Source organism: Mycteria americana, chromosome 3 (genome assembly GCF_035582795.1).
Source record: "Mycteria americana isolate JAX WOST 10 ecotype Jacksonville Zoo and Gardens chromosome 3, USCA_MyAme_1.0, whole genome shotgun sequence".
Taxonomy (NCBI): Eukaryota; Metazoa; Chordata; class Aves; order Ciconiiformes; family Ciconiidae; genus Mycteria; species Mycteria americana.
The window spans coordinates 121,971,314-121,998,313 of NC_134367.1; the positions used below are offsets into that span (position 1 = coordinate 121,971,314).

At 43.4% G+C, this 27,000-nt stretch overlaps 1 protein-coding gene across 1 annotated transcript; it reads right to left on the reverse strand.

Annotated features, from left to right (window-relative positions):
* Positions 1-373: 373 nt before the first annotated feature.
* On the reverse strand, positions 374-15,214 carry RAB1A (RAB1A, member RAS oncogene family). The gene is made up of 6 exons (XM_075496853.1): positions 14,950-15,214; positions 7,778-7,850; positions 5,458-5,553; positions 3,860-3,955; positions 2,710-2,841; positions 374-2,443 (listed from the first exon to the last, which is right to left on the reverse strand). The coding sequence occupies exons 1-6, from the start codon at positions 14,970-14,972 to the stop codon at positions 2,246-2,248; spliced, it is 618 nt and encodes a 205-aa protein (XP_075352968.1). The 5' UTR covers positions 14,973-15,214; the 3' UTR covers positions 374-2,245.
* Positions 15,215-27,000: the final 11,786 nt, after the last annotated feature.

The following is a 27,000-nucleotide window of genomic DNA, read 5'->3' on the forward strand; positions in this document are numbered from 1 at the left end:
CCGTACCTATGGGCATTCAGGATGATGCTTAAACAAAGCCTACAGCAGGGCAGCATGGAAGTTACATGCAAGGAAAGGCTACTGCTGCCTGTTTGCTACCACTTACAAGTCTTAAGCCTGACCCATTATGTCAAAGGTATTTACTATTTCAGAACACAGGTAAGTACACAGCACACTCCAGTGCCCTTGTGCAGGATTTTTTAGGCCTGTTCTACCTTCCTCCACACACCTCCAGCCTGACAACCAAAGGAATCAAAGGCATAAAAGCAAGACCTGGTGTCTCCTCCAGCCTCTAGCATTTAACAGCACCAGCAGAGTAACACAATGACTTAGGGAAAAAAAAATAACCACCAAACAACTGGTGTAGCCCAAGTTGGTTTTGCAATGCTTTTATTACTGTATATATTAACATTGTTTTGGATAGTATGTAGCAGGCATCTTGACATTTAAGTTCATTTGTGCACTTCTCTGAAGGGAAAATGTTTTACCCTCAATACACCTCCTTCTGGTTTACTTCCTGATCTCAGCAGCACTCACTACTCCTACTGCTCCCACTCTCAAGGAGGAGCAAGTCACATTATATAATGAATTATACCAACAAGCACATCTCTAATAGAAAGCACATCACTTTATTGTGAAGGTCTCAAGTGGAAGAGTTCAACTTAACCATGACAATACTTCATGTATTACAATTGCCTGTTGATTGATGCAACTATGTTGAAGAAAGCTGTTAGCCAAAGTCACCCCCCCCCCCCCCAAAAAAAATCAGAGGATATTTGCACCAATTTTAGTTTATACCTCACAACATACCTAGGCTATATTTTTACTATCACAGGGTGTATTTACTACTTGGGGAATGTTACATGGTCTTTCAAACATGAGACTATTTACAGAATAGGCTGAACATTTGAGTTTAGATAAAGCTGAACAATTTTACATGTATAGGAAGTGTTATAGGCTAGCTTTCCTGTGGCTTTTAGCTAGACATCAGGCACTAATGATTTGATTAGCTCTGTACAAAGAATCACACTGTCCAAAATCTCTTGGCTGCTGGTTAGTTCCAAATTGTTTGAGATAGCGCCTACTCTGAGCAACAGTGTTGTGGGGCCTTACTGTCCCCAATTCATCCTTCTGATGCCTCTATGCATAACAGAATAGAAGCTAAGCTGTTGCACTAAGTCAGAAGAATATTCATTAAAAGAGGATGGAGTTAACAGTATATAGAAAAGACATAATATACTGGTAGAAAGTTATACCACCTCAAGGTTACATTGAAGTCATTCATGTTAGGGAAATACTGTTCTCTCCCCTACTATGCAAAGCAGACAGGAATTCCCTAAATAGAGTCCTTGAGAAATAAATTAAGTTCCAAGACTAAGTTAGGGAACTGTTGTACATTCAGAGTGCATTATGCCTCTATGAACATTGGCCGGGTGTTTCTGGTACAGCTTATGTGCCTTAAGCACCATGACAACTCACTCTTATGGGCCACGGTCACTAGTTTTAGTTGCAGGGAAGGTCTCTGGTCTACCAGAAGGGCTGAGAGCCATGGCTGCACACAGATATGTTTTGTGCACAATGCAAGCCTGATTTCCCCCTTAGCCATACAAATTAAGACAATATTTATCACCATACAGTTTGATATTACTTCCAATAAGTACAATATTTATTAAACATTTCTTCAGTTTTGTTACATATTGTGCAACAAATTACAATATTCTGCAGCCACAAATTATATGCGGAGTATGAAGAAACTATTAATCAGATAGTGTGATCTTTCCATTTATAATTCTACAAGAAGGAACTAGCAAATCAGATCTTACATATATCTTACTAAATTTTATGCATGGAAAGTGACAGACACTGTTGTGCTGTTTGATACAAAATGGCTAAACTTCATCTTCAGAAGACTAAACCTGACATCTAAACATGCCAATAGAAACATCAAAACAAAAATACATCCTAACCAACCACAGGAAACAGTCTGGTATCAGGAAAAGCAACAAGGATTACACGTTTATAAACCAGCACACAAAGGTTTAAAACAGTTCTGAAAATGAAGTTAGCTGTCTTGAGTCAAGGGAATAAAAAAAGTCAGTATTGACCATTTACAATCTCTGACCTTTGTGGAGACGGTAAGAATCTGTTGTAGTGCAGCTACATACAGTACAATTCAGGCAATTTTTTTTTCACTTGGGTTCAGATTGCAAATTCATTGTTGTGAGACAAAAGGGGGAGGCAAGTTTTAGCAGCAACCTCCACTAGACTGCTTGACTGGAGTGCTCTGAATTTTAACATTGGACTTCTCTGCACCACCAGCTGTCGCTCCCGGCCCCATTCGTTTTTTAATCTCAGCAGCCATGGTCATGAAAGACTGTTCTACATTTGTGGCATTCTTTGCACTGGTTTCCAAAAATGGAATTCCAAGAGAATCTGCAAATTCCTGCAAATCAAGAGACAGTGAACAGTAAGCTCATACACCAATTGATACCTTACCTTGTTTCCTGGTGCACTTCTGGATAAGCCACAAGTTCCTAGACCACCACCCCACTCCCAAACTCCAGTCTGATGATGACTTGCACTGCAAGGGGTAATTTATGGCACCTTGACATCTGTGTACCAAGACACTTCCCTGCACTAGAACACTTAAGTGCATTACAATCCAGACTAGGTGCTCAACCAAGCAAATACACATTAATATCAACATACCTTTGCTGTTGTATAGTCTACTACTTTCTTTGTGGTCAGATCACATTTGTTCCCCACCAACAACTTGTTGACGTTTTCACTGGCATAACGATCTATCTCCTGCAGCCATTGTTTTACATTATTGAAAGACTCCTAGGAGACAAAATAACTGTAAGCAAGGCCCTTAACCAAGAGGACAGTTCAGCACTATTCAGTAATGACTGGGAAAGAATATGAAGCAGTGTACTTATCTGCATGATTCACAACCACAGAAGATAGCTTAATGCTACAGTACCCCCCTGATTGCCTCAGGACAGGGGAGTCAACACAGGGTCTATACAGCTCCTCAGTCCATGTTCCAAGCCCTACACAATCAGCCCTTCCTCCCCTGCTGCACTCCCCCCCCATTATCTCTCCCTGCTCCATATCTTGAATAGTCAAGAACTTGTACCATCTGGGACTCTTCCTGCTCCTCCTGTAGCAGAGATAAGACATGGCACACAGCTGAAACCAGAAGAATCCCAGGCATTTACAAAGCACCAGGTTATTAGGTGCAAACCACACTGCTGTAGAGATGCTGGAACGACCTCTGACTCCAGAAATGCAGAACTGACATGAAGTCATATTCAAGTTAGTAATTGAACCTGATTGTTCTATTAATTCAGGAAACTCTACACTTCCTAAGAGCCCTTCAAGCAGGACAACTGCACAAGTAATCTTCAGAGATTCTTTCATGGAAAACACTGGCTCAGTTGTATCCTGCATACACACTGACAATTTTCTGTTTCAAATGCCAGTTTTTATTGTAGACCAAAGTTCAAGTACATTCAGAAATCTTTCAACTTCCATCAGTAACTCAAACTTCTTGCTACCAAAGGCAGGGTGAGAAGTATTCACATAGAACAATCAATTACCTGCCCAGCAAGTTTTAGGTTAAGCCTAAGATACAATTGCTTTAGAGCCACAGATCCCCACTGCTCCTTTTATTTCTGTTTAGCACCAAACCAGAGACTAACACATACATTTGGTTTGACATACCTTAACACAGCCTGAAGAACATGGCTACTGTCTCCTTAAGAAGTGCCAAGTTGTTGAATTCCCAGTTTTATTTACTTATCAGCCTAGTGTATTCTGCCTGGAGAAACTCTCCAGGCACAGGTTTAACACTTACCTGATCTGTAACATCATACACAACTATGATGCCGTGAGCACCTCTATAGTAACTGGAAGTGATAGTTCGAAACCTCTCCTGTCCTGCCGTGTCCCACTACAAGATAAATAACAGGATCAGTTACTGCAATGTAGCTGTACCAGTGTCACACATTAGCTTCCAGAAATACAGCTCAGCTGATCAGCCATCGAACTACAAGCATATCCAAGTCACAGCTACAGAAGTGGCTCTGAAACTGTATGCATCAAATAGTTAAAATATCTTGATCTTCTCAAATCCTGAGAATTACACTTCAGTAGGTACTTTTCCAGAAGTGCTCATTTGTTAGGTTTTGGACAAGTGTAGTCAAGAGATCTCACTGAGGAAAACATTAAGCAATTCTGACCCACGAAGAAGCCATGGTTCAGTGGTCAGAAGAACAAACATGAGCCAGGGCTTGAAAACCTGTTAGGAATAAGGTCAGAGAGATGTGACTAACACAACCACTCCCTTCAACTTCCTTGGTACAGGAGCTGCAGCAAAGGTATTTAAAAGGGAACATCCTCTTCAGAGTATCAAGTGGAACAACTCAAACCAAACCTGGTTCCCTTCTCCTGCTGGGGAGTTAACAAGGTACATGAGGTGCTTGACCTCTCCCCCCACCAGGACAGGAACAGCACTCACCCAAACATTTCTCTCCCTGGAGCCATGTCAAGAATAAGGCTATCTGCCTATTAAAAATAGTCAGACTCACAGACAGATTTCAGTAGTGACAGCATTCCTAGTGGGCTACTCCAGACTCAGGACAGCTACATTAGAGTCTGCAGGCTCAGACTCAGGCTTAGGCTTCTGGCTGTAAACTGGACTCCTGCTCCACAACATGGCCTGGAATCCCTGAGTCATTGCCTTCAAGTCCTGAGAGCCTCTGCCTTGAGCTGGAAGCAGTGGCTGACAAGGATTGTGTGACCTTGCATAGATATTAGATTTCATTACACCAGTCACTGTTTTACAGTGCTTCAAGATTAGAGGGAAGAACTGCCAAGTCTCTTCCCCTGCTTATTTCAAGTGAGAGGCCAAAAGCATAACCAGAACACACTGCCTGGTGCTAAGGGAGACAGGCCAGTTACAAGCATGTGTGTCAGTTTTTCCATTCAGGTCAACAAAAGCAGAGTTTTCAGCACTAGACAGTGCAGTCTGCTATTACCAGCTGCTGTAGAATTCAGACATCTTGGACAACTGTGTGATATTCTTGCACTTACACAAATCTTTGCTAAATACTGCAGAACTACACTAGTTCTGATATGAGAGCACTCCAGCACAGGATTCTACCCTTCTTCAGCTCACAGCCCATAGTGCCTTTTAATACTTAAGCTTTCTTTTCTTCCCAGGAAAATAGATTTGTAATAAGTCATTTCCTCTTTCAGGCAGATAGCCTTGATAAGCATCCTTCTTTAAGGACAGGTCATAGGAAGTCTTGTAAAAACTGCCTAGCCTCTTGTAACAGGGAAGATATGGCTTATATTTTAATGATTAAGGTACAAAGATAACTACCAATGATATGAATGTAATTCTGTGCTTCAACAGATTGAAGTACCCAGGAGTTGAGAAATACTACTTACTATCTGAAGCTTGATTGTTTTCCCATCTAGTTCTATAGTTCTGATTTTGAAGTCCACACCAATCGTGCTGATGTAACTTTCTGTGTACGTGTCATCCTAGGAGAAAGAGTGAACATAAGTCAAGCCAGCTGCACCTCTTCTGTAGTCACCTACTTTATCATGCAACAGGCAGGCACCAGGCAGACAGAGGTACTTAATTCCCTAGCAAAAACAGTCTGATCATTCAGGGCAAAGTCCAGTAATGTAGCTAGGTATTGTCACCAAGTTATTTACTTTTCAAAAATGCTGCAAAGTTTTTTAAAAGCACCTCAAATAACAAGATTTATGTTCCAAAAACTAGTCAAAAAGCCTCTTTTCTGGAAATTCTGTAGTGTTAAGTCCTTTTGAACTGTAGTTTAAAAACCAGTCTTTGCTCATGTTGGCAGATTGAAGAGCTACTTAGAATAACCATTACGGTTATTAAAATGCCTCAGATTTTTGTTGTCCTGTGATGGTTTTCCATCTGTATTACACAGCAGCTACCTACAACAAGTCAGAGGCTTTGCCTCAGTCACACTCCACGTCTGAATTTCAGATCCTCTGCTGCCGCAGCTGGTTGCTACAACAGTTAGAGTGACAGCTTGGGTACTTGTGTTAAAGTCCTCTGGTCTGCAGTCTCTGTAAATACAGGAAGGAAAACACAGCACTGGTTTAGCAGCTTGCACGAACCTGACTGCAGAGTCTCCAGCAGGCCGTAAGGCACACAGGAAGCACTGAATCAGTCTTTGCTACCTTTTACTGCTTGTTAGCTTGCCAGCATGAAGTTTCTATTCACAAAGTACCAGTAGGATAGAACTTAATGTAAAATATACCACAAAAAGCTTTATGCAACCAACAGCTAACAAAAACAAGGGATTTCTTTGGGTTGTGAATGGAAGACACCTTAGGTAATACATCTGCCTGAGGGAACACATGCAAGTAAGAATAAAGCATTAAGCCTTTGAGAACAACATGACATTTATTTCCTTAACATTTCAATATTCAAAAAGGCTGCGTTTGAAAAGCCTGATGCCATTTAACCTAAAGCAGGAAGAACACAGGTAAGTGAATACTGTGGTAATTCCTTATGTCAGGGTAAAATAGCTTAGTTAGAAAGTCAAATTTCAGAAGGAAAAAGCTACTTAGTTGAAGAAACACTAGATAACCAAGCACAAACTTAAGCTGGCTATCAAAAAAGAAAAGTTGAATTATTCACATGAAGCCAAAATTAATTCAAAAGTATCTGCAAGAGAAGCAGACTAGACTGATCTGGGAGTACTGCTCCAGCCTTCGTGTCACTTCCAATCCACTGCCTCCAGTTCTGTGGGCAGAGCAGGTTACATCTTTCCAGTGTTCATACTGGTTTTAGCGTCCCCCTGTCCTAATACTGCACAGTGACTGTAATAGCTTTAACTTAGGTGATGCTATTTGTACACACCAGACCACCATTTCACATTAATAACATGAAACACAACAGGTTCCTTCCAGGGGTGCCTAGAGCAATTGTTTAGGCTGTGAAACTGCTGCCATCATCTTGCAGTAGTATCAAACTCCAGTTTCTAAACTAATGCCCCATATACTCTCCTCCTTCCTCTCCTCCCATGGCAGCGTAAAGCTGCACTTTGGCATAGGCATAGATAACGACTTCACTGGACTCCATCTTTTTCTACTCAGAGGTGTCAAACCCATTTTATCTTTTCCTATTGACAGAAAAACTAAGGCTTGCATCAAGTTTCAGCCACAGCAGCCCACCAGCAATTTTAACATTTATTATACACTCGCTCACAAAAGGAAGCATAAGGCCTTATTATTCCTTGAGTATTATTTAAATTACTTCTCCCTCTGGCTAGGCAATTGGTAGGCCTTTTCAATGAAGATATCAAACTTCATCTGACTGAAAATATTCAGATCAAGTAGTAACTGATCAAGGTCTTGCCCTGACACATTTGTGCTCTTCATGCCTGAAGGCACACACCCCAGAATTCAAGTATGTTCTTCCATCTTCAGTGTTCTACCACTAGTGTAATGATGGAAGTTAAATTAAGACATCTTGTTCTCAAGTAACAGAAAAATGAGACTTAAACTTAACTGGACATATTCTTGATATTTTTTTCTGTATTACTCAAACAAATACATCAGCTAGAAACAAATGCAGAAGACAGGAGCATTTTGCAATACTTTAATTATTCCTTGGTGTACCAGACCTGACAGACAGTCCTTTCAAGTAGTTTGTGTAGCAGAGAAGTTTTTGCTAAGTACCTGGTAGCTTTTTTACATAAAGTTTCCAAGCATGATCACTTACTGCAAACCTAAGTAGAAGGCAAGATTTCCCAACACCGGAGTCTCCAATCAGAAGTAGCTTGAATAAATAGTCACTGCAGAAGGAAAAAAAAGTTAAGTCACTTAATGAAAAACACTATCGAGAAACAAGTTCCTCATAGTTAGTATATTATGATGTTTGAGAAGGTAAATTAATTCACTACTAGGGAAGTCACCTACAACTCCACACTTCTCTATCCAGTTTAGACACTCTCACTATTTACTTAATTTACTTGGGAAGGAAAGTGTGAGGTAGAGGCTCTGAACACAGCATTTGTGTAGAACTGTGTTTTCCTGGGATGTTACTCTGGGGATATTAGTGTGACTATCACCAAGACTAACACAGTCCTACTTCAGCCCTTTGTGGTCTAGCTAAGATTAAAATCATGCTTTGCAATTAAGTGCAAGCCTCATTGTTTGGTTGAGCGACTCAGGTAACACACAGATGGTAGTAATAGTCTGCTGTCCACCAGAGCCATTATCATCATATCATCTTTAAAGTCAAAGCCTCGATTCTCCACTGCCCAGCTTCACAAATACCATGTAGTTAGCCAAAAGCAGCCAATTCTTTCCTCAGTTTAAGTTACCCAAATTTAAGTTCCAGCAGAATCCAACAGCACAATATGCAATTTAAATACACAAACTATGAATGCTAAGTTTAGTGGGCTGCTAAAGCAAAATGAACATCCACCTTCCATGACAGACTATTAACAGTTGACAGTGACCACATACTCCACTTGCCTTTCAGGAATTAAAATAAAGCTAAAGGCATTGCCAGATGAGGATACATTCATTCTCCAGAGGCTGTCAGGTGTGATATTAGTAATTCTCAAGTCACACTGGAAGAGATGACAACTCTTTCTTTGCTTAGTGTTGAGTCCTCCCAACATTGAGGGAACAAGCACAGTATCATCAATGACCTACCTAGTCTTATACTTGAAAGAGCAGTGAAGATTTCATTGTTGGCAAAACATTAGATTTTGTGTTAGTCATAAGACTAATGGGACAGTTTAATACTAGAGATCAAGTAGCAGAGAAAAAGCAACAAACCACCAGTTACACGAGTTATTTTGCTTTGCAAGTACTAGACTAACCCATTCTAGGTTTACAACTCTTCAGCCCTGTAGTGTCCAGGATTAAGTCCTGTTCTCATTTAACCACCAGAAGTTACATCAGACATATTTCTATGCCCACTTAACCAAACTGAGAAGATAAAGTGTATGCAAATGCCTGAAGTCAACTGTCCCCATCTATTATCCCCCAATATCGCCACTGACTCTGGCTGGCAGAAATCCAGCCAGGAAACTGCATCCATCCCCAGCTGATAACAGCCAAGCAGATGGCCAGCTGCTCAGCTTTTCACCACTCCTCTGCTCAAGTGCTCAAATGACTATCATCTTGGTTGGTCCCAGGCTGCAAGAACATTCAACTGAAACCTTCATCAGTTTCCACAGCACTTCTCTCAAGGCTAGAGAGAAGTCAGATGCGGTAAATGTAGCAACTAATAAGCTGATTCTTAAAAATGCAACCTTCCCCCACAGTGTAAAGCTAAAAGCACTCAAGGTATTTAAAAAAAAAAAAAATCAAAGGATATCTAGCAGTTTACAGTCGCAGAACTCACTACTCCACCTGTCATGTACTAATACAAGGCAAGATGGTTTTAGTAAAATGACAGTTATTAACCCAAACTGTTTGGGGGAGATAAGTTACATTACATCACAACCCACGTATCTTAACAGCTTCAAGATAGCTGAAGCACTATTACTGACCAGAAGCATTATTACTGCTCATATTCTTATGCTGGTGATCACTGACAAAACACAGGTTTCTTGAAGTTTGGGCCTTCAGTGTCACCTGAAGGTGACACCAAAATCCCTCCTCACAACCTAGAGTCCTGAGCACTGCCTCCCTGTGGGCTTAAAAAAAACCAACAAAACAAAAACAGTTTCATGTTTCCTGTGGCTCCACTTGCAGAAACTCCACCACAGCCACACTGGCAAGCTAGTGGTTGAACATGCACCATTGTCCTTTATCACAAAAGATGCGTTTTAAGCCTAATGATCACTGAAGTGGGACTGTATCGACCAGTGTTAGTTACCTTCAGCTACCCAACTCTGCTGTCTCTCAACCACCACCATCACCCAGGAACTAAGGCAAGGGGCTACCTGATAGCAACTGTAGCCAAGAAACATTTAAAACTTCTTACCCCCACTAATAACTTAGTTTCCCAAGAGCAGCAGAGAAACTCAATGTAATCTGGAGACCAAGGTAAGGTGCAACAGCTCAGAGACCTGGTCCACTGTTCCACCTTTTCCTCCTTCCCCAGGATTATGCATAAACTGAAGCCACAATTGCCTCAGCTTTCAAATAGCTCCTTTCTACTTCAGCAGGACGTTTTGGTTGTTCGTTCAGTTCTCTGCAAAACCAGAATTCTCAGCAATACTGAAGTTAAATTATTACTTTACTGTAAGCATCAATACACTTGAAAGTATTAGAGCTTGCAGCATGTTATAATCCCCTTAAGAATGGTAACACATTAATATTACCACTATGTTGTCTTCACTAAGGTTAGTGGAAAAAATTAATTCCTTCCTGGTGTAAGTAAGGCTTCAGCTATGAATCTGCAAGATTCACTTAAGAGCCTCCCCTTGCTTCCAAGGGGAATTCCAGTCCCCCCCAGCCCCCAAACATCAAGTAACTTGTCTTCCTCTGTTATTCTTAGTGCTAAGAGCAGCTCCCAACCAGATCTACCATGCTATTAAATCTTCTACTGTTCAGAAGCAAACAAGAATGATAATGGTTTATACACAGTGCTACTGTTAAGTTAAAGCAACAACAACCCAAGTGCCTTAAATACTGGTTTTGACATCTTTGCTATTAAGACCTTCCCTTGCTTTGGGCTTCAGTATCCAAAGCAAGTGACAGCCACAGGATCATATAGTGACTTAAGCCACCTCTGCCTCACTCTTACTGAAACTAGGGCCACTGCCAATCAGGCTGCAGCATGGTTGGAAACAGCCTTTACTGAGTTAGCTCTGTCTCTGACCTTAGAAATGGGTGTTGTGTCACAAAAACCTAGTTTTGCCAGAAAAGCAAGACTGATGCTTAGACCTGCATCAATTCAGAGATAATTTAAGTAGAATCTTGCTATTTAGGTTTTAAAGAACTGAAATAATTTCAAATTCCAATGTATGGTGCCCTCCTTTCTAGGTACAGTTGCTTTAGGACCTTTTAAAATACAGTAGGTGCCTATATAGGGGCCTTGAGAACGAAACGTGCAGTCTGTTACACATGGCGTGATGCTAGAGACAGCTCTCAGAGTACAGCAACAGTTTAAATCAAATAAGAATGAAAACAAGCTACAAAAATGTGTAGAAATCTATTTCTAGACTGAACCAGACTGATAGAGTATTTGTGTTAATAGGTTCAACCGTAGCAATGCATCCAACAAGCCATGCAGGTTAATTTTGGTATTTGCTCCTGAAGAGCCACACAACCATTTCTGAAGCCACTGAATTTTGCTCTTTAAACCTGAAGACTTAACTCATAAGCTCTTCCAGTTTAGGGAGCCTTCATAAAGCAGACTGAGCTCTGCAGCATAGCCTTCACCACACTACTTGGAGATTGTGTGAATTCAGATTTATCATTCAACTATTTCTCACCGTTTATATAAGCAAGTCATACTTCGCACCCATAAGAGAGCACATTGGAGGAGTATGTGCAGCAAGGCAGGTAGGTACTTTCAGTAAGAGTGAAGCTTTCAAATCCTCCCCATCCGGAAGAGGATATGGTAGTTTCCCCTTGCCAAAGAGATAAAGGCTAGATATGCTAAATTTAATTGCCTCTTGCAAAAAAGGCACCTCAAACATCCCTGAAATTTTTGAGCTGAGAGCAGCATCCTCCTGTTACATGCATTTTCCATGCAGTAGGCAGCAAGTTCAGCAGAAGACCAGGAAGTCAAGTTGAGGACAGACTTGGCCAAAGCTGTGTGGAACAAGGGACCTGTGGGCCTCTAAGATATTGCTGTTTATACCGGGGTAGACATGGGGATTTTTTTAAATGCCAGGAAGGTTTTATGCCAAAACAGACAAGACTAGGTAGTCATCAGTCTCCAACAAGGAACTGCTGGAATCAACTTTAATGACTGATGTCAGCTGCAAGTTTACAGTAAACAGGTACTCACAGCAGCCTCAAATCCCCAGTCTTTGTTCTACCACCCAAGAAATTCTGAAGAGGAGCATGACTGTCACTCCAATTACACCCTGCTTATGTTAAGTAAAGAGAATCCAGAAGACATAATGCCACTTTGGATCGCCAGTTGCTGTTTAGAAAGGTTAGAACACAAACAATTTCAGATGATTCCAGCAACCCAGAAGCTGCCACTCAATTGTCATCTACTGAACACCATCACACAAGACTAAAAACCCCCACACTAGTATTCTCTAATACTTCTGAAGAATGCAAAAAAACCAGATTTACTCCAAAAAGCACTTCATTTCCTCATTTCCCCTTGAAGAAGGTATTTAGAACAAGATTCAGACACTACAGAGCATTGATCAAGGTTAATTCCTGATACCACTTGGCTGTTAGCTAGTTCACCCACCAGTGTGTTTATGCTAGTCAGCCTACTCCATACAAGTTGCAAAAGGGGTAGGAAATGCCGAACCTGACATGATCTAGTCACAACAGTCAATATTGACATTTTGCTCATTTAAACACCATAAGGGGGGGAGGAACACAGAAGGAATACATCCCAGTGCTAGGTGGGCAGGTGTTTTGAGAATTTAACTTCCAAATGCTAGCACTAATATCTCATCCATCCCTCTTCAGCTCCTTCACTCAAATGAAGAGCACACTAACTAGTCCACTAGGCTGTCCTACAGCCCTGAAGTTTCAGGGAAGCTCTCAGAACCACACACCACCCCTTCAAACCCTTGCACCAGCAGCTTCAAATCCTATAACTTTAATAGAAAAATTGAAGGAGGCAGGTCTTTTTATTAATAAACTTTAACCAGCTATCCCACTGACCTCAGAGTTCTGGCATGCCCAGGAGAGAGGATTTGGGGCTACAGCCTGATCTGAAGCTGTGATAAGGAAGTGAGAATGTGTTACATTACAGGCAAGGCAGTTCTAAAAGGACAAACAGACATCCGTATCTGTTACAAGTAACTAGAAGGAATAATGTCATAATCCCATAAGTCTTATTCCTGGTTTAACACTGATCCAAGTGTACATATTACAGTGAATGATATTTTCTGTCCATCTCACCACACCCTTCCCATCTCCTATCCCCATCCTGCAGACACAACCCTGTCAGGAAGTAGCAATTTAATACTACAAATTAAACTACAGCTTTTCTTCTTTGCTTTCAAGAACTCAGCTGTCCTCACCACCAGGAACAAGCACTCTTCACTAAGAATGAGACTCCCTCAAAATGTTTTCCCCATCTTCGTAGCAGCGTTCAGTATCTCACTGCAGAGAACTACTCTCTGCATCAGAGGCTAGAAAGCTGAGAGACTTCAGGAAAGGCAAAAAAATTATGGAAGAAGCCCCTTTCAACCTGTTTCTGCACAGTGTTAGTGGCCTAACACTTTGCAAGTAGTTTTTCACCACAAAACCCACCAGTCTGCAAGGTGAATTTCAGTTTAACTCCAAGAGTCATTATGACCACAGAGGCACCAACAATTTGTTGGTCTTTCACCCACTGACTACCTCCAGCTCCTGTTTTGGTGTTTTCCAAAGCCACACGAACAAGCTTGTTATGTAATCTTGCCAAGATGTAACTTGAGTTCCTGCCTGTACCTCCTAGTTTTCACCAACTCCCTCACACTAGCTGATGACTACTTTGCCTTCTACTCCTATTTGCTCTTCAGGTGATTTTAATAGGCACAGAGCACTTGCAACAATGCTGCCATAAGCACAGAGCACAAAAGCCATGACCATGCAAGTCAGTAGCCTCAGCTGTGTGGAAAAACATGCTTTGAGGACAAAAGTTGTTAAAAATTGTCATCCACGAACAGAGACGATGGGTATCTAGAGCAGTAATGTCATACTAGACATGCATTTCAATACCATAGCCACTTCAGTTTACATTAGCAGGCACAGTGGCTTCATCATCCCAAACTGGAGTGCCAGAAACGCCAGCATCAGTGAAAGAATCCTACAAACACTCTTCAACACTAAAGTGTTTTTTAAAGTCCTTTTTAAGCTAATCCCAAGTCTCTCCTCTTATTCACTCAAAAAAGCCATGAGCAAAATGAGGTTTATCGTCCCCAACATGCTGGTGGGCAAGCCGCTGCTCTTACAGTTGCCAGGATACAGACAACTATTGACCAGAGAGTTCAGACATCCTTACTCCCGAGCAGGCCAGTTAGAGAGGGCCATCTTCACACAACGATGTACAACGACCCTCCAAAAAAAACCTGTGCCATCACCAGGTTTTCTAGGCAAGTGCTATTTCAGCTCAAGACAGCCCCAAGAGCATTTCATTATCAAGTCACAGCGTTGCAAAATCTACATAGGCAAGAAGTGTTTTGCAAGAGCCATGTGACACACACATGACTTGCAGCTAAAGTGAAGGGTGGACCTCTGACTACTAAGCTGCCAGCAGCAACGGGCCAGGAAGATCGGCTTTCACAAAGACCTGGTTTTTTTCCCCTCACTTGTTGGAGCCTGGGCTCCGATGCGCATTTTCGAGGTCCGGAAAAATCGCCGTCAACTGCGCCCATACTTACTTCGCCACCGACAACGCTCCCGGAGAGGGAGGCGGGATGCCGAAGCCACCCGGATCACTGGGCCCATCCCGCCGGTTTATAGCGAGGACATCATTAACTCTTCATGGCCCACCGTGCGGCTGCCTCCCCTCCCCCCCTCCCGGTGCCCGTAACCCAAGCCCCCGGGGACGGCACTAGCAGGCCTAATACCTGCCCTCCGCTGCCGCATGGCCTCCGGGGCACGGCTCCCTCAGCGACCGGGAGTAGGCAACGGGCCGCCGGAGGCCCGAAGGCTCGGCTCGGCCCTCCCCTCCCACCCCCCCCTCCCGCGCCAGGCCCGGCGGCGGCTTCCCCCTCCCCGCGGCCTGCCGATCGCGGCTCCCCCGGCGCGGGGCAGCGGGGCCCGGGGCCGCGGCGAGGCCCTCCCCCGGCCCGCACTCACTATTCGGGATTCATGCTGGACATGTCCGTGGGGCCCGCGGCCCGAGGGACGGCGAGCGCGCTCTGAGGGGGGGCGGTCGCGGCCTGGCACCTCCCGCCGCCGAGGCGGGCGCTCCGCGGATGCAGGCGTCCTACAGCTCCCGCCTTCGCCCGGCGCTCGGCTCGGCCTGCCCCTCCGCCGGCGCCCTGCCCGCTCCGCGGCCTCCGCGCTCGCTCCTCAGCCCAAAATGGCTGCCAGAGCCCAACCAGGAAACGGGGCGGCCTCTCGCCGAGCAGCGCTTACATGGCCGGGGGGCTGTGGCGGGGCATGCCGGGAAAGCGAGTCCGCGCCGCCGCCGCCGACCCGCGCCGCCGGGTGGCCGCGCCCTCCGCCCTGGGACTCGCTTTCCCGGCGGCCCCTGCGGCGGCGCCGGCGCATGCGCCCCTGCCGGCCTTTCTTCCCTCGGCCCCGTCGGCTCGGCGCGGCGGTCGGCGCTGGCGATTGGCCGGGGAGGAGCCGGCTCGGGGTGACGTCGGCGGGAAGACGTGGCAGCTCGGACGAGTCACCGCGCGGGCAGGGGAGGGGCGTGGTCTCGGCGGGTGGGGCGGGGCGGGGCAGGGCGCCCCCCCGCGGGCGGCGGCGGGGCGCGACCGGGCGCCCCGGGCGGGAAACGGCGGGCGGGGGCTGGCGGCGGGGTTGGCCGGGCCCGGCTGCGGGAAGGGGAGGGGGAGGGGGAAGGGGAAGGGGAAGGGGAAGGAGAAGAGGAAGGGGAAGGGGAAGGGGAAGGGAAGGGGCCTCCCCGGCCGTGAGGTGCCGCGCCCCGGCCTCCCTCCCCTCTGGGATGGACACCCCCCGGTATGGCCCAGCCGGAGCCCTGTTTTTCCCGTTGGTTACATTTCCTCCGCTCTAAGCACGGGCGACGAGGAGATGCCGAGCCCCGTCTCGGGTCTGCTGGCGTCTGCCATCCACCTACCGATCGGGTTTTAAAGTGTTCCACAAAGGCCTTGGGCCGGGTGGGTTTGTTAGGAGGGACGGGCCTGAAGGGGAGAGGGCGATAAACGTGTCACCTTCGAACGAGGACAGGCCTGCGGCCGCGGGGGTGGGCAGAGGGAGGTGCGGGGGGACAGCCCGCCCTGCCGCCTCCTCGACCATTTACCGTCGTGTCGGTGAGGGGTAAAAATGGAGGCGTTGTAGTAACGGTAGGAACAGCAGGGGTGGCTGGCAGCGCAACGACATCCATCGCAGAACAGGGCATCTGTAGGAGCTGACCGCTTTTCTCCGCGTGCATTAGTAACAGTCCCTTTTTGCACCACCATTGCATCTTCTATCAAGAGCGTTGTACAAGAATTGATTAGTCACATTTCATAACATTCTTTGGGTACAGTAAATATTACTACGCTCATTTTACTGCTGGGAAACAGGCAGGGAGAGATTGTCACACGCCCGGGATCTCGGAGCAAACGACTTGTTAAAGGTGGAAGAATTCAGAATGTAGGAGCCTAGTTTTCCAGGCAACCACTTAAAACAAATTCTTACGGAATATCAAGTTGTCTTGCTGGGATTTTTAGTTGTTTATGCTTTCAGATGTATTCCTAACAAAGTCCTAGCCTTTGCAACACCATCAGAAAGTGCACATCACTGCAAAGCTATACATCATTCTAGACTCGTACACAGAGCGCTACTAAACCTTACAAGTCTTACCAGCTCCTTGTAATCAGCTCGGGAATTTTAATCCCCACTAAATACATATTATCTGACATTATTTCATTATAAAGGGCATAGTATAATACAGTGACCAAAGTTTATCTTCCAGCCGGCTCAAAGGACAGGAGGAACAATCCGCAAATGGATTGCACGATGACTGAAACATCCTCTGCAGGGAAGTGTCTGTAGGGCTTCATCTTCATATGGCAAGCTGGGAGGCATTATGCAGCCATCTAGATGTTAGTCTGTTCACATGCTGACTTCCACCAAGCTGCAAGTCACCTGCCATGTCAGTACACCAAGGGACTACCAAAATAACTGACGTGAACGGGAGTCTTTCCATTGGACAGCAACAGGGCAGAGCTGAATCCCCAGAGGAACTGAAATTGCAGTCTTGTCTGTTTTTCCCCCCACAATAAGATCATGAAAAGCCACTCACGCTCCACGCATCTTCATGGTTTTAATATGGTTATGTTCAATTCCTTAAAAAAAGTCAATAAACTGTGCGAACTATAACTGAAAATATTGAGCATTGGTTAAAGGTCCGGGGTTTCCTTTGCTTTCTTGCATTGCTTGTTAGGTAACATAATCTACAGATGAATCTACCACATAAATTACTGTACGTACTGCTTCTGTGGTGGCCATCGTTGAAGATTCCACTTCCCTTTCCCTATTACTTTGTGTATTTCTGAAACAATACCCATTTTGTTTGATGTTTGCCATCAGAAATCCAGCGAATCCTTTGAAACTCTCTCTCCTCTCTCGTACAGCATGACTCTTGAGATGCTCTGTGGAAGGTGACCAGATGTGCAGGAATATCCCAGATGACAAACTTCATTTTGCAGACAGCACATCATTCTCTGCTGAATACAAAAATTGTTTTTGCAGGGACATTTTTAACATTTGTGCTTTTACTTTTCTCTTCCCCAGTGAAACAAAAAGCTCCAACCACCCCAATTCCTTATTCTGTTGTGAGGAATAATGCTTACAGGCTACAGTAAATAGGCTCTGCCACATACAGCACTGCATAAACGTATCCAGCGAAGTCAGAGCAGATACAGGGACAAACCAACACCAGCACTAGCTAACTATAAAAGCCGCAAATTAGATTTACTTCTGAATTAGGGCACAGGTTAATAAGAGTGTGGGATGCTGTTTCATCTCAGAGAAATAATAGCTTCCATGTCTGAGAAGGGCATGTTTAATCTGTATGACTGAACCAGCAGCATGGCAGGCATAGCAACCCATGCTCCAGGATGGGTATAAGGGCAGTGCGAAAAGTGGGTCTACTTCAGCTCTGCAGGGAGGCGCGAGGAGGGCTTTCTGCTGCCCATGTTGCAGGCTGAGGTCATCTGCTTGCTGTGATGTCATCTGCAGCTGAGTGTCTGCACACATACCTGTTTAACTGGATGAACAGGCTCAGGACCCCTGCCTGGTTTCTAGCTGGGATCAGAGTGGCGATTTATAACCCGTGTATCATTCTGTCCTGTTCCTCCTCCTTCCTTAAGTGGGTATTCATAGTGTGTCTTGAACACCACGAACCACTGGACAGTCAGAGAGGCCTTGCTTGTCTCTCGCTAATAGGAGCGTAATGCAAGGAGCAGTATCAGATGCCAGTTAGGGAAACATTATTCATATACCTTCAGGGCTGAATTCTGCCTGTGCCAGTAGAGGCTGATTTTATCCTGTTCATGAAATCAGCTGCAGAACTTCCTTTGGCTTGGGCTATAGCGCTCTACCAGAGCAGCCTAGGAAAAGCCATGAGCACAGATTACCTTGAACTGTAATCGCCTTCCCCAGTCCTGTCCACCCCGGGGCAGTATCCTTGCCCACTAACTTGTGTTTTTGAGGTTGAACTCCGCTGGTTCCTGGTTCCACTCAGGTGACCTGCCATCCCCTGCTCCCATCTCTCTCCTCCCTAGGCCACAAAAGGTGTAGGGGAGGCTCTGGGAAATGAGGACAGGGGATGGGAGGGAGAGAGAAAGCAAGCTGCAGTGGCTGCAGGCAGGTGTAAGAGGGAAGAGGAAGGAGGAAAAACAGCACAAATGATGGAGGAGGAATGTTACAGCTGCATGAGCTCAGGTTTTGCATTGCAGTATGGAGCCCACATGCTTGCTCTGCTGCGGGGCTGTCATGGGACTGTGAGGGTATCGCCTGTGTGGATTGCAGCCTGCAGAAAGCAGTGAGCTGCATAGGATTCATTCTGCCTTCCTCTTCTGCCCTTATTTCATATTAAATGGTCAATATTTTTTAGCTATATAACCACGCCACACAGTCACAGGGCAAAGGAAGGTTTCAGGTCTGCTCTCTACCACTCTACCACAGTTTTTACCCTGAAAATGTCTGTCTTTCCCCTGTGTAACAGTTCTTGAACCGAAGGTAGGGGGAATCACGCTTCTGACCCAGTACTGCCTCCCCATAAAGCTGTCATGTTAGCACAGCCGTGTTCAGATATCATTCGGCTCCTGCCAGTGTCCTTTCCCCTAGACTATGTATAAAATTAGTATAAAATCTGATATGTATAAAAATCAGAAGAAAACAATTTAGGTATTTATTTTCCCTCCTGCGTTCCTCTGCTCTTCCTTTCCCCTCCCACTTCTCAGTGTCTGATCCATGTAGTGGGAAGCTCGCAGGCTAATAGATGCACAACAGCCACATGGAGAAGGTCAGGTACCAGGAATGCAAACAACAAGCTGAGACATTGCAACTGACTCTTGATACTGGGAGTACTGGGGAACAAACACTGATTTTAGCTTATCAATAGCAGCATGTCTCTCTCATATTGCTCACAGACCTCCCGTGTATTTAATCTCCCTGCAGGACTTGTCAGCTACCAATGTTTTTCTGACAATATAACCAGTCCATTTCTGAAGTGCTGGCAGCACACCTAAAATGGTGTTAGCAAATTCTTCTCCTTATTAATTCTTGATTTAGAAAGTAAAGGGCAAAGGAGAAGTAAGTTGCTGATGGACCTGTGGTACCACTGGGAGGGACAGAACAAATGAACCCATACTCAGGTGTAGTCTGATGTCAGAAAAACAGAAGTGGAGACGAAAATGGTATTCTGGAACCGTTTAAAAGAGCTGGTCCATGAATCACACATTGCCTCTTACAGGAGGGAGGTAACCAGATGGTGTAATGGATCTTATGGGTCTGTAAATCACCAGGAAACAGCTGATGTACAGCTCTACCTCTCGTTTTTGCCTCATACGGCCTGTGCTTTCACATCCTGCAGGGAGGGGAATGGAGCCAGAGGTTTCACGTTGGTTCCAATCACAGGCAGAAGCCAAGCAGATACAAGCAGGGTGAAGTGTCAAGAGCACTTGGTGGATGTGAAGGCATAGCAGGATGCCCGGAGAGCAGATGTCCAACTCTGGTGAGCTAAATCTCTTTTGGGAGACTCCTAGAAGGAGATCTAGCACCTTGTTCTGGCTCCTTTCTTCAGAATCCAAGCCCAATTTACTTCAGCACTGTTGTGAGCACATGGGACTTTTTGTGGTGACTGTCACCCAAAGTTGAAGTAGGAAATTATTTTCAGCAGGACATGAAACACTGTAATAAGCTGGCTACCTATTAACTTTGATATCTTTCTTTACTTTTTACTTTACACCGTCGCCACAGTTCAGATCTTGATTTCCCAACCTTCTTCAAAACTGACAAGACCACATTTTGTATTGCATGAGTAGCCATGGAGGAAGCAGAGGGGTTTGGTAGTTAGGGCTTTTGTTACACAAGCCTAGTGGAAGCAGTGTAACACTGAGAGCTTAGGACAGTAACTGCATGCATTTGCTAAAATCATAGAAAAAAATTAGGTTGGAAGAGACACCAGGAGATGATCTAGTCAGTTCCTCTGCTTCAGCTGCATCTATTTCAATCCCAATAGTGATATTCTTGAAAACGTCCAGAAATGACAATTCCACTGTTCCCACAGGCCATTTATGACAGCACCCACAGAAAGGTAAAAAAAGCTCAGTGGTAAAATGATTCCAAGGATAAATTAAGCAGCTTAGGCTTTTACTTAAGGTTGCTGGTGAATTCAGTACACTTTACTTCATCTGTTATATCCTGGGGATCTTTTTAATCATAATCTTCAGTGCCACAAGAGATAAAGAAGACAGAGCTCAAGCTAATATGCTGAGCTTCTGTGGCTCTACGCCAGCTGAGGATCTGGCCTGTTTGTTGTTTTTATGATGGCAGCTCAGACCCCGGACCACAACTGTGCAACAGGAGGTTGGACTCTGAGGTTGCCATCTCCTGAGCACCTGATGTCCTGCTTGCAGCACCTCTTTCCTTCTAGTAAATGAACCTTTATTGATGCAGACCTTGGTTGACTGCCACATAGACATTAGGGCAGAGTACTGCTAGAAAGCACGCTTGAAAAGGGCCCAGAAACATCAGGAAGTCAGAACACATGGGTTTGCTTAAGTGGGGATCATAGTACACTCCACAGATACTGCCAAGGGCTATCTTCTACCTCTGACTCATACATTTTGCAACCCAGCGGAGATAGCAGGGTAGTGCACCATGGAATTTGGTCGCTCTGCTCTTTGCCTAGGTATCTATTTGCTTAAGAGTGCGATTCCTCATACCAGTTATCATCTAAATGCTCTGGCATGTATTCATCCAGCTGGGCTGGCATCTCCCTGCTTGGCACAAGATGTTATTTAACACTGACATCGATTGAATACTGAAGGTTGTTTTATTGCGTTTTGTGGGTGGTTTTGATGCCAGGGTTCTGGAAGGGAGTTTCACCCTGTTAAGCTGAAAAGCTTGTATTTCTTATACATGTGTATGGCATCCAGAAGTGGCAAAAGGATACATTTCTAATGAAAAACAGCAATTCAAATCAGTGGCTGTAGTTTCATCTTTCCTTCTACTGTCTCACCCCTTTTCTTCAATACCAGCTTTTGTGCCATTATTCTCTCTTCTGACTTCTTCCTTGTTCAAAAACTTGCTTCTCAATTTTTCTTTGTTCGCGATCCTCCCTTTTGCTCATCCTTTTTACACACCTGCCTTGCACAGCATCATCCATACTTCGTGTGTTGCGCACTTACAGGGGCCTGCAACATGTGATTCAGCAACAGAATGCTCTTGTTTCATGGCCCGACATTGATGATACCATTTTACACTTTCCATGATCTACATTTTTAATTTCTTTCTCACTGTTCTTTGTGCTTTTTTGTCTTTCTTGCCCCTTGGCGTTTTGTTCTCTCCCTACTCATCCCTTGTAAGCTCCATCTAACTTGGTTTGGGACATTCATTAGCAGGCTTGTGAAACTGCTTGCACGTGCATGTACAATTTAGCTGTGTGTCAGGAGAGAGAGCCTCAGACCTCTAACAATGACATTTGAGTCTGCAATTGCATATTAGACTGTCTTCTGGAATTATCTGTTTTCATGGTGGCTACAAATGCAGAGAGAAAGGAGGAGCCACCTCCCACACTACCCAGGAACAAATGCATATCTTCATGAGGAAAGGACAAGCAGCTTTTGCCAAGCCCCACGGGCACTTTCCTGTCCCCACACAGGATTAATCTGGAGTCCTGCCAAGGCAATGGTGGGACTCACAGTTTGAGAAATACTGTTACAGCTCAAAGATGCAACACTAACTAGACCCCCAACCCACAGCACATACTGATCTTTTCAGTGCTTGGGCCTCCACAGCCTTCTAAGCACAAAAGTCTTTCTTACAACTCTCAAAAGTCTTTCTTACAACTCCATGTTTTTCTTGTCCGTACTTTCTTTTTGGTTTCCTGCTATATTTCATGCCTAAAAATGGAAACAGGCAAAGAATCAGTCAACAAGGCCACTTAGTCTACCCAAAGTTCTAAATGAAACCTCTATTTGATGCTGTATATTTCTGTAAACAGGTGCATTTCAACTCAAGAGTTTTACTTTGTTAAGTATTATGGGATTTGGGGAGATTTGAAAACAAGCTTACATAATTGGTTTATCCTATCAGTAATGATGATAACTGCATACCTTCCTTGGCTGGCAGACTAAACTTTGAGTAGTCATACACTAAATTAAACTAACAATCAACAGAAAAACAGATGGGATTCATCTTTTATTGTTGTTATTCAGCATGAATCCTTAAATGTAACAAAAGCTCAGGGTTTGGATCTGTGCAGAGAGTCAAATGCCTTCATCTTCATCCTAACACAGGACAGACAGAACTAACTGAGGCTAGCTTACAGACCTGTTATTGATAACCTTTATTTAAAATCCTTCAGATTTCAGTTCAGGATTAGGTATCATCCCTATTATTTCAGACAGAAGCTCATAATTTGTATCATTTGTATCATACGAGGGTACACCACTACAGTCCTGTGAGGAGGATGGTACAGATCAGTTTAATAAAGCCTCCGAAGAAGCAGAGAACTGTCTTTCAACAGTGAAATACTGTGATTTTTGGCAGCAGATTTTGAAAAAATAAAATTAATAAAGGCTTCATTCTGCTTAAAACGTTAATCAGTGAATTCAAGTGGTAAAACTCTGCCCAGTAGTAAAGCATTCAGTGGGTTCGTTAGTCCACTAATGTTAAGGAACCTAGCTTCTGCTTTGTTGAAATAGGTATACCTATAGGCTTCAACAAATAGGCAATACATCCTATTTTACACAACTTATCACTTGCAAATTTTGAAGACCCATCTGTGAGTGAAAATGAGTACAGACATGAACCCTTTATCTGGATTGTACAAAGGCAAAATTAGGAAATTACACTCAGGATTCAGCTAAGTGTGGAAAATTTTCCATGCAATTCAAAGTTCTAATGATTGGTTTAATTTGTTTTCCTTCTCTCACTTTCTTGCTCTCTTCTTCCTCCCTCCCTGTCTCTTTTCTTTTTGCTTTTTAAAATTTTTTTTTTTTAAGATTGCACTGTGTCTGCACTGACCTGGTACACCTATCCATACTATTTAGACACACAACCTAAATAAAGCAAGAAACTCTTAAATTCCATAGGGGTGTTTCATTTTCAAGCTAAGAGGCAGCAACATTTAATTACTAGTAGGCTAATCCTGCAATCATTATTCACTGGAACCACTCAACACAATGGAAGGGTGCTAAGTTGATTCTAAATGACATTGTGTAATGACTGACAAACTTTAAAAACAAATAAACATGAAAGCAAAGGTATTACGATGCAGGACACTACTGAAATGTGGTAGAAAAGCATGATTCAAGACTAAAATATCCACAATGAAAATTCATTTTTCTTTTTTGTTTTTGTTCGTAAGGCACACCATGTTAAATTCCAAATTCTGTATTTAGATGCTTAATTTAATTTAATTTAATTTAGATCTAGACTGACTTCCAGGTATACCAAAACGTTTCTCCCAGATCTCAAATGACTGCTTACCGCTGTGGGTGAGGGCCTATCTGGCCTATTATTTGGCCTATGGATTTTCTTGTAAGATGTATTCTTCCATGGCTGGGAGGGTTGTTGCACTAATTCATCAATGCAATCCTTTTCCTGAGACCAACCACAGTATGGAAATGGCACTGATGAAGCAGCTCCGGTTTCTCCCTAAAAGCAAACAAAAGGAGAGAGAACAGATACATAATTTCAGGAGCTATAAATTCACCACTAAGAAATTAAAAAAACTATTTACATTCTACTGGCTATTGTGGTGAAAAATAATTAAAAAGAATGTTATTCAAGACAGGGTACTGAAATTATTTGCTCCTTTTACCTTAAAAAAAAAGCTACTTGAGGATCAAGTAATTATAGTTAAATGCAATCACTCCATACACACTGCATGCATTGCCTATATTCATTAACTAATGAGATTCTTTTTTGTACCATGCAAAAAAAGGTCACATTTTGAGTATATGAGATTAACTGTTCAAATTCAGGTGTTATCTAACACAATATTGCCCCCTGTAATATTCATTCCATAGCTGGGGTTTTACGTCCAAATACAAAATCTGCTAAAATACATGGTTCAAAAGACATAGTAATATCATATCTAAATCAAGAGGATCAAAAAGTGGGGTGGGGCAGAAAGCCACAGAGGCTTATTATGTGAGATAGCACTTGAAGAAAAAAAATAATCAGGACAACTACATTTGCTTTCCTATTTGGTATCCACAAGAGATCCCCATGGAAAAGATACAGCACACATGGGAACAAGGATGACAGCTTCCACTGTGATGATTTTTCGTTGCTTTTTGTTCTAATACTATAGTTCAGAACGGGCAATGGGCTACTGCGCTTTCCATCGACAAATAATTAACAATCTCAGAGAGCCCAGCCTCCCTCATTAATTCAAAACAGTCCACCTGATCTTTTCTAGAGTACGCTCATGTACTAATTTAACACTTGGCAAATGGAATGACCACCCCACTCCGAGCAGCTATTTTGGGAGGCACCCAGTTCTATAAAACTATGATGCCATACTCTCCCCCAAAACCTACTTTGAGTAGTCATTCAAAATTGTGCAAAATAATCATCCACCCTATTTTAGTGGTTACATTTTATGCTCCACATCATAAACCTGAAATATTACTGAGGAGGATGCAGCCTATCTAAAAGTAAGAGGACAAGGGGAAACTGTGCAGTGGCAACATGTAATGTTGCGATGTACGTTGCAACCACAGGAGCAGAGAAAGCCAACGACCTCTGTAACCACTTTCTATTCATAGATACGACAAAATCTGTTACAGATCTTTCATATAAAAGCTGAAGCGATGGATCTTCATTTTCTTTTGGTGGGCAGTCACTGTACATGATAAAAAGAGCTACATAAAATGAACTGTGGATACAGTATTTAGTCCAACTGTAGCTTTTTCAGTCCCGATAAACCCATTAAACTGAGCCAGAAATGACTCAATTATTCTCAATAACATTGCTCCAAAGCAATTAACTGCAGAGAACCAAGATACTGGTTTACAATAGCATGACAGAAGAGAGTGTTCCAAGAAAGTTCCAACTATACCTTTATGTTCATTGCAATTATGCCAAGTTCAAACACATTTCTCCTCCTACTTGCTGGACTATGTCCTGAAGGACAGTCTGGCATGCATCCAATGAGATACAGGCCCTGAAAGAAATATAATGGGACACATGTAGTTTGTCTAATAAGAAAGGTCTATTAAATGTTTAAGGCAAGGTTGATCTTAATATCCACCACTTGCTTAATAACTGAGATTGATAAAAGGGGATGACAGGATAAAAATGCTGCACTTTGCCCTTCATTGTATCTAGACATGTATGAAAGCCACCCAGTACTTTAGACTCCTTCCCGCAGTCGAGCCAAAAGCTCAGTGTTCAAGGCAGAGCTGAACTGTAGGGAACGATCCTCCATTTTTCTAACAAGATTCCCGTTGGCCTTTCCATCCATTTCAGTTAGGCTCCCCACATATACAGCCCATTTGGCAACAGTGTTCTTAACAATCCATTTACATTTTTAATTAGTTTATTGTAAAGCTTAATTATGGTAGTTACCTTTTTTTAAAAACAAAGCTATTGATATAAAAAGGGAGACTGAACCAATATCACGACCAGTAAGTTTCATGTTCACTGGAAGAGTAATAATGGCTGACGCAAGCCACTTGTGTCTACCGACATAATCACAACCAGCTCAGATAAAGACGTTCCCTTTCATTATAGAAGCACTTGTATGGACACTGTAATGCTTACAGAAATATTAGTTTAGCAGCATTTTGCCATCTAAAGCAAGCAAAAATAGTTGTATATAAAAACTAGGAACAATAATGCCTTGGTTTCACTTTTGTTTCATAGTTATAACACTGCAACTGTGAAGCTGTGATCTGAAAAGGCTCCATCTTGCTTCTGTATAGAAGTCTCTGTAGACAAGCTTGCAAAATAGGTATCCCAGGAATATATTCTGATTAAGAAGGGAAGAAAAATTATATATAGATGGGCTATTCATTTAACCAGATCAGCACAAATATGCCACCTGAGACAAATCTACTCATTTTAACCAGCAATTTAAATACCAGAGATTTTAAAAGTGTGGCTGTTCAACTCCGAAAAAATCTTTACATTATGTCATAGGAAAAGTGACCAAACAAAAAGGAGACATTTGAAGTTGGACTTTTGAACAGGTGTAAATGAGATGTATGAAGGGGAGTAAGGACAGGTAGGGAACCTCCAAATTTTGTAGGGTGTTCAGGATCTTTAGGAAGCAGTCTGCTTCCCTGGTAAGCTAAGTCCTGAAAAAAGTTGGTCTGAAAGGTCTGTGTTCCTTCCACAGGCTAGAAAAGTAGAGAGCAAGTTTTACTCTTTTCAAAAGGTATTGAAGCAACTGCTTTAGTGTGTGCAGAAAGTGACTTACAGTTTCCTGCAATCACATGCCACCCCTCCAACACTACCGAAGGAGATCATATGCTGAATAAACCTTAA